The following is a 13,648-nucleotide window of genomic DNA, read 5'->3' on the forward strand; positions in this document are numbered from 1 at the left end:
GAAACAGTGAAATGTAATCAGAATACGCTGTGTGAACCGGCCTTATACTTTATGTATTTTTATTGCATTGTGGCCACTCCCTAAATATGGCATATGTATAAGGGGGAGTACACAGGGTCTCTTAAAGGGGTACTCCGGTGGAAAACCCTGCCAGAAAGTTAAACAGATTTGTAAATACTTCTATTGAAAAATCTTATTAGCTGCTGAATACTACAGAGGAAATTATTTTCTTTTTGGAACACAGAGCTCTCTGCTGACATCATGACCACAGTGCTCTCTGCTGACATCTCTGTCCATTTTAAGAACTGTCCAGAGTAGGAGAAAATCCCCATAGCAAACATACGCTGCTCTGGACAGTTCCTAAAATGGACAGAGATGTCAGCAGAGAGCACTGTGGTCATGATGTCAGCAGAGAGCTCTATGTTCCAAAAAGAAAATAATTTCCTCTGTAGTATTCAGCAGCTAATAAGTACTGGAAGGATTAAGATTTTTTAATAGAAGTAATTTACAAATCTGTTTAACTTTCTGGCACCAGTTGATTGAAAAGAAAATGTTTTCCACCGGAGTACCCCTTTAATGTAGTTCACAACAGTGTTACCCAACCGGGTTGCCTCCGGCGGTTGCAAAACTACAATTCCCAGCATGCCCGGACAGCCAAAGGCTGTCCGGGCATTGTGGGAGTTGTAGTTTTGCAAGGTTCACACAGTGACAAATCTTTCCAGTCACATTCCTTCAGAGAGACAGCAGGCACAGCAGGTCACAGTTCTACCACTATCTGCTCTGCAGGACATATATACATATACTGGAACTAAAATAAGAAGGTGTCATCAGCTGCAAGTGACAACTGCAGGAGTGTGGGGACAACTGGCAACAGGAAAACTAAGCCTGGCGTCGCCATGACAACAGCAGCCCGGGCTAACTTCCTGTAAAGCCGTCGTGCGTGATGCCAGTGCTCTGACGTCACTTCCGCACACGCTTTCGTTGTGTTTGCCTGACTTCCGCCAGTGCTGCCCGGTGTGCTGTGGGTGCAGACAGGATGACATCGCTGAGAGCCTTCAACTGTGACGATCTCTTTCGGTTCAACAACATGTGAGACGATGGCGGGGGCCGCAGGGATACAGGGGATAGTCTGTGTCTGGGCTCTTCATGGGATTAGAAGTTCCCATAGGCCTGTGGGGCTGATGTCTGGGGGAAAAGCCTGGTTGTGATCATCACTCATGGAGACCTGCTCTTATACATAAGTGTATAGTAGTGTGATCATCACTCATGGAGACCTGCTCTTATACATAAGTATATATCAGTGTGATCATCACTCATGGAGACCTGCTCTTATACATAAGTATATATCAGTGTGATCATCACTCATGGAGACCTGCTCTTATACATAAGTATATATCAGTGTGATCATCACTCATGGAGACCTGCTCTTATATATAAGTGTATAGTAGTGTGATCATCACTCATGGAGACCTGCTCTTATACATAAGTGTATAGTAGTGTGATCATCACTCATGGAGACCGGATCTTATATATGTGTGATCATCACTCATGGAGACCTGCTCTTATACATAAGTGTATAGTAGTGTGATCATCACTCATGGAGACCGGATCTTATATATGTGTGATCATCACTCATGGAGACCGGATCTTATATATGTGTGATCATCACTCATGGAGACCGGATCTTATATATGTGTGATCATCACTCATGGAGACCGGATCTTATATATGTGTGATCATCACTCATGGAGACCTAATCTTATATATAAGTGTATAGTAGTGTGATCATCACTCATGGAGACCTGTTCTTATACATAAGTGTATAGTAGTGTGATCATCACTCATGGAGACCTGCTCTTATATATAAGTGTATAGTAGTGTGATCATCACTCATGGAGACCTGCTCTTATATATAAGTGTATAGTAGTGTGATCATCACTCATGGAGACCGGATCTTATACACGAGTCTATAGTAGTGTGATCATCACTCATGGAGACCTGTTCTTATACACAAGTCTATAGTAGTGTGATCATCACTCATGGAGACCGGATCTTATACATAAGTATATATCAGTGTGATCATCACTCATGGAGACCGGATCTTATACATAAGTCTATATCAGTGTGATCATCACTCATGGAGACCTGTTCTTATACATGAGTCTATAGTAGTGTGATCATCACTCATGGAGACCGGATCTTATATATAAGTGTATAGTAGTGTGATCATCACTCATGGAGACCTGCTCTTGTTTAGTAGTGTGATCATCACTCATGGAGACCTGCTCTTGTTTAGTAGTGTGATCATCAATCATGGAGACCTGCTCTTATACATAAGTGTATAGTAGTGTGATCATCACTCATGGAGACCTGCTCTTATACATAAGTATATAGTAGTGTGATCATCACTCATGGAGACCGGATCTTATACATAAGTCTATAGTAGTGTGATCATCACTCATGGAGACCGGATCTTATACATAAGTCTATAGTAGTGTGATCATCACTCATGGAGACCTGTTCTTATACATAAGTCTATATCAGTGTGATCATCACTCATGGAGACCGGATCTTGTATAGTAGTGTGATCATCACTCATGGAGACCGGGTCTTATACATAAGTCTATATGGCAGGTTGAGCTGCAGTCATAGTGTGATTCCTCCTCACATCTGTATACAGTAGAGGCGGCCATGTTGTGGGTAAGATTACAATAGCCAATCAATGCAGCCTTCGAATTTTAAAAGGGCAGCAGAAGAAATGTTTGCTGTGATTGGTTGCTATAGGCAACAATGGCGGTGTACTCCCATAAATGAGGACAGGAGGTGTAGGGGGGACACCCTGCTTATATCAGCATCCGTCTGTATTTGTACCAAATCCCCTGACCTGAAGACTGCAGTGTTACTTTTATTTGTGAAAGCATTGGATATGTTCCCCAGACGTGTCACAAGTTGTGGTTAGGGTTCTAACTGGTGAAGTGCGGTCATGTCTGGACAACGTGACAAAAGTTTTTACAAATGTCACTGATGCCTTAAAAGAGGTACTCCGCTGCTCAGCATTCCAAACGCTGGAGCCGGGAGCTTGTGATGTCATAGCCCCTCATGACGTCACGCCCCGCCCCCTCAATGCAAGTCTATGGGAGGGGGGCGTGAAGGCGTTCTAAACAAACGCTGGGTGCTGCACATAGATTATGGGGATCCCAGCAGTGGGACCCCCGTGATCAGACATCTTATTCTCTATCCTTTGGATAGGGGATAAGATGTCTAGGGGCGGAGTACCCCTTTAAGAGTTTGTGGGGTAGGCTAGAAGCGGAGGCAGGCTGTATTTACTGCAGACTCACAGCCTGCCTCTGGCTGATCTGACAACACATCGACAACCTGCCATTTCATCATTAAGGGGGCCAATCAGACCGCTTGACCACCAAGTATATGCGCCATAACTGTTCAAATGCCTCAAACATTGGATGGATCCTTGAGGTCGGTCATTACCGTCAAATAGCAGCCGGTACCTGGCGGTTATGATGCAGGGCCAGCTTCCGAGCACGTGTCATACTCCCTCACCCAAACCATAATGTAAATATGTCGTAATTAGGGAAAGGGCTTTAATGTCAAGGGCTAACACAAACTGGGCATCAGGATGATATTCTCAGTAGCCAGGGCCACCTGATGCCTAAAATGTGTTAAGCCTTGCAGTAGGGTCTATGAGGTTCCATCAAAGTGTCTTTTTTTTTTTTTTATCAGATAGAATAGCTTTGTCCTCCCCTGTGCTCTACTCTGCAGCGCTGCTTGTTCTAGTTGGATCTTGTTCATAAGTACAAGCCCAGTAGTCACCAGGTTGTCAGCATTATAATAAACTACAAGCATGTGCACCACAGTGCAGAGAAGTGACTGGCACACGTACTGAATCCGCCGAGGTTCGGTGCCCTCATGGTGCCAGCTTATCACATTCTTAGGCTGTTTTGTGTTCGGCCCTTTTAAGCATTTAATAATATAGATTTTTTTTTTTTTTTCCCCCACAGAAATTTGGATCCTCTCACAGAAACTGTATCCTTTTTATGACGATTTTTCAACTCTATTGTCTGTGTATAAAATGACCTTGTTATGGTGTTCACAGTACAGTGAAAATAACCTTAACAGAGGCTGTAGTATGGGATCCCTTTTTACTTACAGTATCTGGCACACTGGCCAGAATACTTCATTGTTGCTGAGGCGCCTGGCGGTGAACTCATGGGTTACAGTAAGTATTTCATATGTCTTAATATACACGGTTTGTCCTGGGATTAGGCCGACAGTCAAACCCAGGCTACAACGCATTTCATGAATATATGGTCATGCCATCCGCATTGGCCCGCTGTCAATACCTGTGTGCCACTTGGCAAAATTTTCCCCTCTCCGCCAGGCGCACTCACACTGGTGCAGAAGTTACTATGAGCTGTCTCACCTAGAGAGGGGGGGGGGGGACCTCTGAATTAGCCAAACTTTCCTGACCCCCAGGAGGGACCCAAGACAACACATTCTTTCCCCCTATAATCTCAAATGAATCTCTTCTGAGGGTCCAGGATTCCTCACACCTTCACCTGAGACACTTGTTCCCCTTGTGCTTTGTAAGAGAGACTGGTCACTATGTCCTCTGATCTTTTCTCTTTCAAAAAGTGCTGATTGTAAAGAAGGGAGCCCTCCTAAAGGGGTACTCCACCCCTAGACATCTTATCCCCTATCCAAAGGATAGGGCAGTGTTTCCCAACCAGGGTGCAACACCTGGAGGCACCCTGGTTGGGAAACACTGGGATATGGGATAAGATATCTGATTGTGGGTCCTGCCGCTGGGAACCCCCGAGATCTCTCCTGCAGCACCCCCTGTCATCTGGGGCATGGAGCGAGCTTTACTCGGTGCCTGATGATTGGTGATGCAGGGGCGGGAGGCTCATGATGTCACAACCCCCCCCTCGTGTTGTCAAGCCCCACCCTCTTAATGCAAGTCTATGGATAGGGGATAAGATGTCTAGGGGCAGAGTAACCCTTTAACCCCTTAAGGACCCATGACGTGCTGGTACGTCATGAGTCTGCTCCCGTTCTATAACGCATGGCCCCACGTTATCATAGCGGGTCGGGCCCGGCCTCTAACAACGGCCGGGACCCATGGCTAACAGCACGCGGCACTGATCGTGGTGCCGCGCGCTATTAACCCTTTAGATGTGGCGTTCAAAGTTGAACGCCGCGTCTAAAGTGAAAGTAAAATAATGCCGGTTAGCTCAGGGAGCTATTCAGGATTGCCGCGGCGAAATCACGGCATCCCGAACAGTGTACATGACAGCCGGAGGGCCCCTACCTTGCCTCCATGCTGTCCGATCGCCGAATGACTGCTCAGTGCCTGAGATCCAGGCATGAGCAGTCAAGCGGCAGAATCATTGATCACTGGTTTCCTATGAGAAACCAGTGATCAATGATAAAGATCAGTGTGTGCAGTGTTATAGCCCCCTATGGGACCTATAACACTGCAAAAAAAAGTGAGAAAAAAATGTGAATAAAGATCATTTAACTCCTCCCCTATTAAAAGTTTGAATCACCCCCTTTTCCCATAAAAAAAAAAACAGTGTAAATAAAAATAAACATATATGGTATCACCGCATGTGGAAATGTCCGAATTATAAAAATATGTCGTTAATTAAACCACACGGTCAATGGCGTGCGCGCAAAAAAATTCCAAACTCCAAAATAGTGCATTTTTGGTCACTTTTTATATAATGAAAAAATTATCAATAAGTCCTATCAATGGCAAAAATCATACCGCTAACAACTTCAGATCACGGCGCAAAAAATTAGCCCTCATACCGCCCCATACGCGGAAGAATAAAAAGTTATAGGGGTCAGAAGATGACAATTTTAAACGTATAAATTTTCCTGCATGTAGTTATGATTTTTTTCCAGAAGTGCGACAAAATCAAACCTATATAAGTAGGGTATCATTTTAATCGTATGGACCTACAGAATAGAGGTGTCATGTTTACTGAAAAATGTACTACGTAGAAACGGAAGCCACCAAAAGTTACAAAATGGCGTTTTTTTCTATTTTGTCTCACAATATTTTTTTTTTCCCCCTTTCGTTGTACATTTTTGGGTTAAATGACTGACGTCATTACAAAATAGAATTGGTGGCGCAAAAAAAAAAAAAAGCCATCATATGGATCTTTAGGTGCAAAATTGAAAGAGTTATGATTTTTTAAAGGTAAGGAGGAAAAAACGGAAAAACCCCAGGTCCTTAACCCCTTCAGGACTCAGCCCATTTTGGCCTTAAGGACTCAGTTTTTTATATTTTCATCCACAGACTAGTATGAGGGCTTGTTTTTTGCGCGACCAGTTGTCCTTTGTAATGACATAACTCATTATATCATAAAATGTATGGCGCAACCAAAAAACACTATTTTTGTGGGGAAAATAAAAATAAAAACACAATTTTGCTAATTTTGGAAGGTTTCGTTTTCACGCCGTACAATTTATGGTAAAAATGACGTGTGTTCTTTATTCTGAGGGTCAATACGATTAAAATGATTCCCATTATTATATACTTTTCTATTATTGTTGTGCTTAAAAAAAATCAAACTTTTTAACCAAATTAGTACGTTTATAATCCCTTTATTTTGATGACCTAACTTTTTTATTTTTCCGTATAAGCGGCGGTATGGGGGCTAATTTTTTGCGCTATGATCTGTACTTTTTTTTTATACCACATTTGCATATAAAAAACTTTTAATACATTTTTTATAATTTTTTTAAATAAAATGTATTAAAAAAGTAGCAATTTTGGATTTTTTTTTTTCCGTTCACGCCGTTCACCGTACGGGATCATTAACAGTTTATTTTAATAGTTCGGACATTTACGCACGCGGCGATACCAAATATGTCTATGAAATTTAATTTTTACGCTTTTTGGGGACGTTTTACTTTATTGGGGGGAGGGGATTTTTCACTTTTTTTTTACTTTTACATTTTTTTAAATTTTTTTTTACACTTGAATAGTCCCCATAGGGGACTATTCATAGCAATACCATTGCCGGCGGGTCCCTGGCTGCGATCAGCAGCCGGGATCAGCCGTGCATGACACGGGCATCGCTCCGATGCCCGCGGTTATGCACAGGACGTAAATGTACGTCCTGGTGCGTTAAGTACCACCGCACCAGGACGTACATTTACGTCCTGCGTCCTTAAGGGGTTAAAGGGGTACTCCGGTGGAAAACTTTTTTTTTTTTTTTTAAATCAACTGGTGCCAGAAAGTTAAACAGATTTGTAAATGACTTCTATTAAAAATCTTAATGCTTTCAGTACTTATTATCTGCTGAATACTACAGAGGAAATTATTTTCTTTTTGGAGCACAGTGCTCTCTGCTGACATCTCTGTCCATTTTAGGAACTGTTCAGAGCAGCATAAGTTTTCTATGGGGATTTTCTCCTACTCTGGACAGTTCTTAAAATGGACAGAGGTGTCAGCAGAGAGCACTGTGCTCATGATGTCAGCAGAGAGCGCTGTGTTCCAAAAAGAAAATTTCCTCTGTAGTATTCAACAGCTAATAAGTACTGGAAGGATTAAGATTTTTTTAAATAGAAGTAATTTACAAATCTGTTTAACTTTCTGGCACCAGTTGATAAAAAAATAAAAAGTTTCCACCACAGTACCCCTTTAAGTTCATTGGCCCCAGTCTACGTGGGGATTAAGACTAGCTTGAGTGTGGCTTCCAGTGTCATGGGCTAGGTAACATTTGCACTGCTGCTTCAGGTTTGGATGCCCTTGAATACAGTTCTCAACTTTAAACGGGTTATCCAGGAAAAAACTTTTTTTTATATATCAACTGGCTCCAGAAAGTTAAACAGATTTGTAAATTACTTCTATTAAAAAAATCTTTATTCTTTCAGTACTTATGAGCTTCTGAAGTTTAGGTTGTTCTTTTCTGTCTATGTAATCTCTGATGACACGTGTCTCGGGAACCGCCCAGTTTAGAAGAGGTTTGCTATGGGAATTTGCTTCTAAACTGGGCGGTTCCCGAGACAGGTGTCATCAGAGAGGACTTAGACAGAAAAGAACAACCTTAACTTCAGAAGCTCATAAGTACTGAAAGGATTAAGATTTTTTAATAGAAGTAATTTACATATCTGTTTAACTTTCTGGAACCAGTTGAGAGAGATAGATAGATATATAAAAAGTTTTTTCCTGGAATACCCCTTTAAGATGTCATATGTAAAATCTCAATACATGTATGTTTGTGCGCCTGATCTTATACAATCCGATTAGTGTGTAATGTTTGTCATGAATTGACCATGTCATTCCCTTCAAGTAACTTGGTGTCACTTTGTTGCAGTAATGGGGAAAGCTGAGGGCTCGGTGGCCAGAGAGGAGTGGCACGGGCACGTCACAGCACTCTCTGTAGCGCCTGAATTTCGACGTCTCGGTTTGGCCGCTAAACTCATGGAACTCCTTGAAGAAATATCTGAAAGGTGATGACTCTTCTATGCACGTTCCATTGTGGGGTCTGTACTTTGTCCTAACACCCGTTTTCTCATATTCAGGAAAGGAGGCTTCTTTGTAGACCTTTTTGTCCGAGTGTCCAATCAGGTCGCCGTTAACATGTACAAACAGCTGGGATACAGTGTATACAGGACAGTGATCGAGTATTATTCAGCCAGCAATGGGGAGCCGGATGAGGACGCCTATGGTAAGTAGCAAGATGGATTGTTGTGGAATAGAAACTGTGTTATTTCTCCAGTCATCCTCCATGATGGCACCACAGAAATCTGGGTCATGGAGGAGTCCTAGGAACAGAATTACTGGGAAAGACTTTAGTATTTTGGCTGTGGGGAGACTAACTGTAATGTTGCCTCAGTTGTTAGTGCACCCTGACCTAATAGTATGTCAAGGGCCTCAGGTAGTAGAGGCACCCGATAGCCTTGTTACTTCCTGGTACACAGCTGCACTTCTATTGTTTAACCGTTTCAATGCCATGATTAAGCCTGATATCCCCTTGTGGTCCCCCTTGTGGTAATTGTCAGACAACAACCTGACTAATGCAATTAACCAAACCCCAAGGCCGTAGCCTGGGGTGCAAAACACCTAAATTTTTCTCCCCCCTAAAACATAACTTTTAATAGTGTATATCTAAAAAGTAACAATTCCAGAAAGTGATAGTTAAAAAATGCAATGTCACATGGGAGGATAGTAGTTATTGGAGCAACATGGCTTCCAGTGTACAGGGCTCTGCAGAAGCCCAAACTTCCCAATTGTGACACTAATTACAACACAAAATTGCCGCCTCTACATGTTTCGCTGTCACACGGCGTTCTCAAGAGGCAATATGTGGGTCATTTTACCCAAAAATCTACGGCGAAATGGAAAAGAACATTGTGCGACTAAATGGAAGAAAAAACTCTATATTGTAACTTTTGGGGGCTTCCATTTCTACGTAGTAAATTTTTCAGTATCTTTATTCTGTAGGTCCATACTATTAAAATTATACCCTACTTATATAGGTATGAAAAAAATCATAACTAAATGCAGCAAAATGTATACGTTTTAAAATTGTCCTCTTCTGACCCCTATAACTTTTTATTTTTTTTTTCAACGGATGGGGCGGAATGAGGTCTCATTTTTTGCGCTGTGATCTGAAGTTTTTACCGGTACCATTTTTGTTCGCTTTTTATTTATTTTTTATTTATTTTTTTATGGTATAAAAAGTGACCAAAAATACGCTATTTGGTCTTTGGAATTCTTTTACGCGTACGCCATTGACCATGCAGTTTAATTAACGATATAATTTTATAGTTTGGACATTTATGCACCCAACGATACCACATGTTTATTTTTATTTACACTGTTATTTTTTAAGGGAAAATGGGGGTGATTTAAACTTTTATTAGGGAATTGGTTAAATGATCTTAACTTTTTTTTTTTTTTTGCAATGTTATAGCTCCCATAGGACTATAACATGCAGTACATTAATTCAATACACTGATCAATGCCATTACATTGATCAGTGTTATCGGCGGTTGATTGCTCAAGCCTGGATTTCAGGCTTGGAGCAATCAATCGCCGATTGGACGTGCAGGAGGCAGGTAAGGGAAGCTTTCTTTTTCACTGCTGGGAATCTTTCAGTTTAGATGTGGCAATCAACTTTGATCGCCGCGTCTAAAGAGTTAATGCCGGACATCTGCCTCAACTGTGATGTGCGGCATTAGCCACAACTGTGTGGGACCATGCGGGTATGACCTGAGCTCGCTTCATAACCCTCCCGTGCCACAGCGCCCTTTAGAAATGGCATTTTGCGCCAAGGGGCTAAAGAATAAAAAATAAACTGAAAGGTACATGCAAATAGGAATATAAGAACTTATTACAACCCTCATGGTAATGTCAGTGTGACCACACCGAGAAGTGTGTAATCTCTTCCCTTTATAAATATAGCTTTTCTATATGAATATAATACATGGTATGCCAAATGTACTTTTTGCTCATGACCTAAAATGCTTTGGCTATAAATAAAATGTAAGAAATCTGTCAAGTCCCTAGCCTATATTTAATATCCCTCGACAGACTGGATCATGTGTTAGCTTAGTTTATTTTAAGTATGCAATTTTTATAGTTGTCATTTTTGTATTGTAACATAATACAATTCTTTTCACCCCTCCTTGTCTTTTATATCTTTCCAGACATGAGAAAGGCACTTTCCAGAGACACAGAGAAAAAGTCCATAATCCCTCTGCCGCACCCTGTCAGACCAGAGGACATTGAATAACCTTAGCTGTGGTTCTTGGGCAAAGTTATCAAGATTATATTTGCATATTCTGTGTATATATATATATATAGCACAATGCTAAACTAGTCTGACTGCGTTCTTTTCAAACCGCAAAAAAAAATTCTATGGTATGTCCCAAAAATGCCTTCATACCACCCTGCCACTACACCCTTTATGTACATACTTACTATAATGGTGCTTTCACACGGAATGGAAATGCTGTAGATTTTTCATACAGCAAAGCTCACAGCATTTCTGCAAGGAGATCCACCCCAAATTGTGTAAATGTGTCACTGCGGTTTTTAGTGTAGATTATGGACCTGTTTAAAAAAAAAAAATAAACATTTTTAAATAATATATATTATTCATATTTTTGTTAATTATCCATAGGTGTGGATTTTTAGTGGTTTCTCTGTATTACACTTTTAATAGACTTTACAGAAATATAGGCTCAGATTTATCAAACTGTGTGAGAGAAAAAGTGGAGTGATATTCTCACAGCAGCCAATCACAGCTCAGCTAACGAGCTCTGGTAAAGTGAAAGCTGAGCTGTGATTGGTTGCTGTGGAAATCCTCTCCATTTTTACTCTCACACAGTTTGATACATCTGGGCCATAGTCCATAGCCTACAACACAGACCTCTGGCCCAGACCTGTGTGAGAGAAAAAAATAGAGAGATTTTCCCACAGCAGCCAATCACAGCTCAGGTTTCACTTTACCTCAGCTCGTTAGCTGACCTGTGATTGGTTGCTGTGGAAAAATCTCTCTATATAGTCTCACACAGTTTGCTAAATCTGGGCCAGAGTACCTAAATGGATGATAGATCAACTAATAAAAAGTAATTAATTACCAATTTAAAGGAAAAAAAAAAAGGAGAAGCAGAAGAACTAGTAAGTTTTTCTTCAAATAAAGACGAGTGGAAAGGGGAACTCTCCATGTAAATAACCAGCAGGAAAGGTAATGAAGAAAATAGAGGAAATAAGGAATGTGCGAATAGGAGAAGAAAATGTAGCGGAGGAAGGAACCCAACAAAATAGACTACGTGTTGTCAGGGTTTCCTGATATTGGATAATAGTTGTTCTTCATGTATAAAGATACTCTTATTTTTGACCCCTAAAGGAGGGGTCATCTTTAAAACGCATTAGCCAACATTTATCATAGTCTTTTTAGACTTTTTTTTTTTTTTGGGTGTCTACAAAAGGTGCAAGCAGGGTTTATTTGCGCCTTTTTGTTTACACATTTCTACTGATTTTGAGTTGCAATCCACTGATTTTGGCGAAACACATTATATGGAAGGGTTTTATCAACTGCGCCTTTTTGTGAAAAGTGCTAAAAAGGCACAAAGCCACTGACAAGTCTCTAAAACTACACCAGCCCAGACTTAGCTTCTTGGTGTATGTGAGGAGAGAAATTTCAGAAAATGTGACCTGCACAAAATTTATGAAATGCTCTGCGACTATTTCATAAATTTGTTGCTCCTACACATTACCAGTACACAAAATAAAGGTGTAGAAAAATGCTTCACTTACACTACAATGATAAATGCCGGCCATTATGTTCATTATTTCTCAGTATACAAATGACTCACTTTAATATTATATTGTGAAGCTGTATCACCTGCCTCAGCCTTTATCTACATCAGTGTTTCCCAACCAAGGTGCCTCCAGCTGGGAGTTGTAGTTTTGCAACAGCTGGAGGCACCCTGGTTGGGAAACTCTGATCTACATTATTATCCATGGACCTGCTACACTGATACAGATGTGGAAATATTTATATAAGGTGGTAACTTTGCCCAAGAACCTCTTGTACATATCGCCGGAGTCTGCAAAGCAGCCGAAACAATGAACTGCTCTGTAACGTGCTGCAATATGCTCCTTTGTATAGGAGATGATGACGCTGTAAACAGCTGATATAAAACAATGTATATGGGATTAAATGTGCTGCTGCTCTAGAGACCGTAGTGAACACTTGTGATTTATAGGGGTAAATTGTGTATATATTTGATGAGGCTTGGTACATGGAGAATTTCAACAATATGCTTACAGAATACTGTGGTTCGAGAACGACCAACAAGTGCGGCTGTTCTAGAAATACTGATACTACTCTTACGGACCCCAATAATCTGTGATCAATGACATTAAAGTCCGCATTTACCTTCTGCTGTGCACAGGCTAACACTTCTGAGGGTGACATGCTTTTGCCTTTATTGGTCATGAGAACAGCTGACAACTTGGGAACTGATCGATTAGTGTAAGTCACAATTATAGACAAGCCAATTTAACAGATAAAATAAGACCTTAGAGGGGTACTCCACTGGGAAACATATATATTTTTTTCTCTATATCAACTGGTGCCAGAAAGTTAAACAGATTTGTAAATTACTTTTATTAAAAAAATCTTAACCCCTTAAGGACATAGGGCATATCCATACGCCCCCGTTTCCAAGTCCTTAAGGACCGAGGGCGTATGGATACGCTCTGAGCATTTCCGGCCCCCGCCGCTAGCCGGAGGGGAGCCGGGGCCGGATGCCTGCTGAAATCGTTCAGCAGGCATCCCGGCATATCGCCCAGGGGGGTCATTATGTCCCCCCATGTTGGCGATTGCCGCAGATCGCTGGACAATTCAGGTCTCCAGTGACCCGATGACCCGGAATTACTGGCTGATCGGGACCGTCAGAGACGGCCCCGAACAGCCAGAGCCTGCAGGAATGAGGTGGCACTGGTGCCACCTCACGATCGCCCTGATTCGTCGGCCGGATTACCGGCCGATCAATCAGGGCGCCTGCTGCGGGTGTCACTCCCGCAACCCGCTCTGCCCCTCTTCCGGTGGACGTGAGCGGGTGCGGGCAGAAGATGCCGGGTGCTGGGGACCCCGAT

General features: G+C 41.7%; 1 protein-coding gene across 1 annotated transcript; it reads left to right on the top strand.

Annotated features, from left to right (window-relative positions):
- The first annotated feature begins 955 nt into the window (after positions 1 to 955).
- NAA20 (N-alpha-acetyltransferase 20, NatB catalytic subunit) lies at positions 956 to 12,106 on the top strand. The gene is made up of 6 exons (XM_056567634.1): positions 956 to 1,089; positions 4,017 to 4,041; positions 4,144 to 4,234; positions 8,349 to 8,484; positions 8,557 to 8,702; positions 10,687 to 12,106. Exons 1-6 carry the CDS (start codon positions 1,037 to 1,039, stop codon positions 10,770 to 10,772), a joined length of 537 nt encoding a protein of 178 aa, XP_056423609.1. The 5' UTR covers positions 956 to 1,036; the 3' UTR covers positions 10,773 to 12,106.
- The last annotated feature ends 1,542 nt before the right edge of the window (positions 12,107 to 13,648 follow it).

This window comes from Hyla sarda, chromosome 3 (genome assembly GCF_029499605.1).
Source record: "Hyla sarda isolate aHylSar1 chromosome 3, aHylSar1.hap1, whole genome shotgun sequence".
In the NCBI taxonomy this organism is placed as follows: domain Eukaryota; kingdom Metazoa; phylum Chordata; class Amphibia; order Anura; family Hylidae; genus Hyla; species Hyla sarda.